Consider the following 3,167-nt stretch of genomic DNA (forward strand, 5'->3'; position numbering starts at 1 on the left):
AAATACGGCTGTAGGTTGCACTTTTCTTCGCACGGCTGGGATATTTTTAGGGAGCAAAACTGAAAGAAAGTTTTATGAACGCGTCCAACAGTGGCACACGTGTTTTAATGCAATAGCGTTAGAAGCCTAATCGGGAAAAAAGTTGTTGGAGCTCAACCTAGTTAAACCCAGCAGGTGTTCATTCTTAATTTGGATGGGGACACTAAAGCTCCGCCTCAAGAGTATCATGCGACAGCTTTGGTGGGTTAATACCCATTTATAGGGAATCGTCCATTTTCCACATAACATTCATAGATGGCGGTGAGTCTTCATAGCACTACCAGCGCAGTGGCGCAGCGGCTAAGAGATGCGGCACTGCAATGGGAGGTGGCTATTTTTATCTCAGCCGCAAGTAGGGATTGCGCGACCTAAGTTTTTTTTCCCGATCCACTTTCACGGCCAGTCAGTAATTTAACTATTGCCTGCTAGAGCACGTTGCGATGAAGCCAAAAGCTTACGTGACCTATGTGGCGCCACGCCTTCCTCCCATTGCCTAAGGGTGGCGTGACTAGTTAGTTGGGAGCGCAAGTGAAGACAAGAAAGATGAGAAGATTCTTGCTCGTGACTTGTACACCAGCAGCAGTGCTTTCGCACTGGAAACTATGTGGTTGGACGCTAAATTCGCTCATTGGCTGTGGAGAAGTGACGTCTCCAGAACTGAGCAGTCCCATTAGCTAGGCGGAAGCAACGCAAACAGGGCGCAAGGTACGTCACTGCCGGTAAAGGCATCAACAGCTTCAGATGCTGTCATATTCTAGACAAAATATAGCTATATTGTCATTTGGTTTACCCAGTTTTGATCAGACTAACCCAAACTGCTTTAACGGCATTGCGCAGAAGCTAAGTTTGGGCAGCTTGCTGTTGCATAAGGGAACCCGAAAAGAGCACTTTTGGGCTGTTTCGTGAGGGTTGCAGGAAAGATATGCCTCTCACTTCCCGCTTTATCAGCTCGCAAGAGAGACGCCTCATACTCATGAACATTTCATGTATCTTGTTTAATGATTCATTGCTTTTTACACCCGCATTATCGCGGACATTCTTTGGTTCTGGTACACATACACCAGTCTAGCCCTTGTAACCAACGTACTTCACACCACCTCCGTATCCGAGTCCACCGCCATAGCCAAGTCCGCCGTATCCGAGACCTCCGCCGTAGCCCAGTCCGCCTCCGTACCCTCCGAGTCCGCTGTGGGCCACGATGGCTCCTCCGCCATGCACTTTGTTGACGTGGTGTACCGTCCTGACGACAAAGACGGGTCCAGCTACAGCCTTGGAGAAACCAGGACCACCGCGCAGAAGCGTCACACTGCTGCCTACTCCAACTCCTCCGCCGTAGCCGAGACCACCTCCGTAGCCCAGTCCGTAGCCACCTCCGTAGCCAAGTCCATATCCGCCTCCATAGCCACCCAATCCGCCAGCCATGGCACAAGCGGCCAGGACAAAACCCAGTAGTAGGATAGCCTGTGCAGAGTGCAGTTCAGTGAAGAAAGGTGTTGAATGGCAGAATGGCCCTTGGGAGCTTAAATACGTGCAGCTTAACTGAGAATCAACTTAGGCAAGTATATATAGGCAAAATATTTATCCTACAAATTCGGGTACACTACTGTATCCTTAAAGTTGATAAAGAAATGAAAGAGCTTGGTCGTGCCAATATTGGAGCTTTGGCGATACCGTCTTTCCTCTGAGTATCACACGGGGATGAAAATGTTTTCGTCATCTGCTGGACAAATAAAATTTCAAAATCCAATGCAATCCGGTTCACAAACATCAAGTTTGGGACGCAAAATGCTCCAGAAGCGTCTCTTGCGTTCGGGTTCTTTTTAAAGGAATTTTCTGATGAAAATTCCTAATGATTTTTTTTGTGAAGACGGGGCTAACGCGATTTCCAGTAATATGCGTTGTGGGGCTCGTTGGTCCATTATCAGCATTCTTTTTTGCGCTCACAAGGACGACACAATAAAGACGAGGAAGAAAAGACAGAACGTGCTCTGTAGCCTGTAGAACTTTGAACAGGAATTTCGAAATTTTAAAACGCACTTTTCGTTTCCTTTCATGAACGGCTATATTTGGCTGCGTGTTTACCTTTGTCGTGCAAGAAAGGACAATGAATTGAGAGCATTTGCATAAATTTCTCACTCTGCTGGAGTACTAAGCGCGCATATACAAAACAACACCTAGTTCGCAGCGGCATACAGCTGAAACAGCTTTGTGCTTGGTAACGAAGTCTGGATGTCTATGCTCTCATGTGGGCAACAAATATTTCTGGTAGAGCATACCACTCACAACCGAAGGCTACAGCACAATATGCTGCTCAACTATATGCAATCTAATTTCTGCGGAAGAGTATCTTCGTTCTTTGAGTATTTCGTGCAGCCGCTATTGGCTTAGTACAGTGGCTGAGTAAGGCCGAAGGGAAACAAAAGTTTGTTTGCTGCGATGAATGTATGGCTAATACCACACTCTGGTTTAAGAATGGTTCTTCGTAACAATGCAAGACACCGTCCAAATAACTTCGCATAGGCAATATATCCCCCGTTATAGACATTTATCTTTCCGTCATAGAAACAGCATAGAGGAAAAGGTAAACCATACCAGAGAGTTCATCACGAGGCGGTTGTGAACTGCTGTCTCGGACAACTGCGTTGCTCTGGCTTTGCGAACGGACTTCTTATATACTCCTCGCCCCTCCCCAGGTTTTCTTGCGTTTTTGCGTGGCCGCTGTGCCATATCCGCTAAAGAAGCTGGGTCATTTGACTCGTTGCGATTTTATTTGCTGCCAGAAAACTGAAACCCAGATCTGTCTGCACACGCCTTGTCCGAACGTAAGACCACTTCGGTCGTAATTTGCATAATGCCGAGTGCATTGCCGATTTTATACGATTATCTAGCCAGTGCCGCAGTGTCTTTTCACAGCTGCAGTTTGTTTCGTGCAGTGAATTCCTTGGAAACACATTAGAAGATCGGGCTACCCAAGCCATACTTATGACCCTCTCGTAATTCTGTCAGTCTCCTTAAGCCGTTGTAAGTATGGCTGCTCGACAGACAAATGACATTCCAAAAATATGGCTTACTGAACAGGCAAATAATGGCTTAAATATGTACAACCCATGGGCTGCAATAATGAGCGC

The 3,167-nt window shown here is 46.7% G+C and overlaps 1 protein-coding gene across 1 annotated transcript; it reads right to left on the bottom strand.

Annotated features, from left to right (window-relative positions):
• Nucleotides 1-1,019: 1,019 nt before the first annotated feature.
• Nucleotides 1,020-2,667, bottom strand: LOC144105293 (uncharacterized). Its single transcript, XM_077638434.1, has 2 exons — nt 2,632-2,667; nt 1,020-1,500 (listed from the first exon to the last, which is right to left on the bottom strand). The coding sequence occupies exons 1-2, from the start codon at nt 2,641-2,643 to the stop codon at nt 1,105-1,107; spliced, it is 408 nt and encodes a 135-aa protein (XP_077494560.1). The 5' UTR covers nt 2,644-2,667; the 3' UTR covers nt 1,020-1,104.
• Between the last annotated feature and the right edge of the window lie 500 nt (nt 2,668-3,167).

This window comes from Amblyomma americanum, chromosome 9 (genome assembly GCF_052857255.1).
Source record: "Amblyomma americanum isolate KBUSLIRL-KWMA chromosome 9, ASM5285725v1, whole genome shotgun sequence".
In the NCBI taxonomy this organism is placed as follows: domain Eukaryota; kingdom Metazoa; phylum Arthropoda; class Arachnida; order Ixodida; family Ixodidae; genus Amblyomma; species Amblyomma americanum.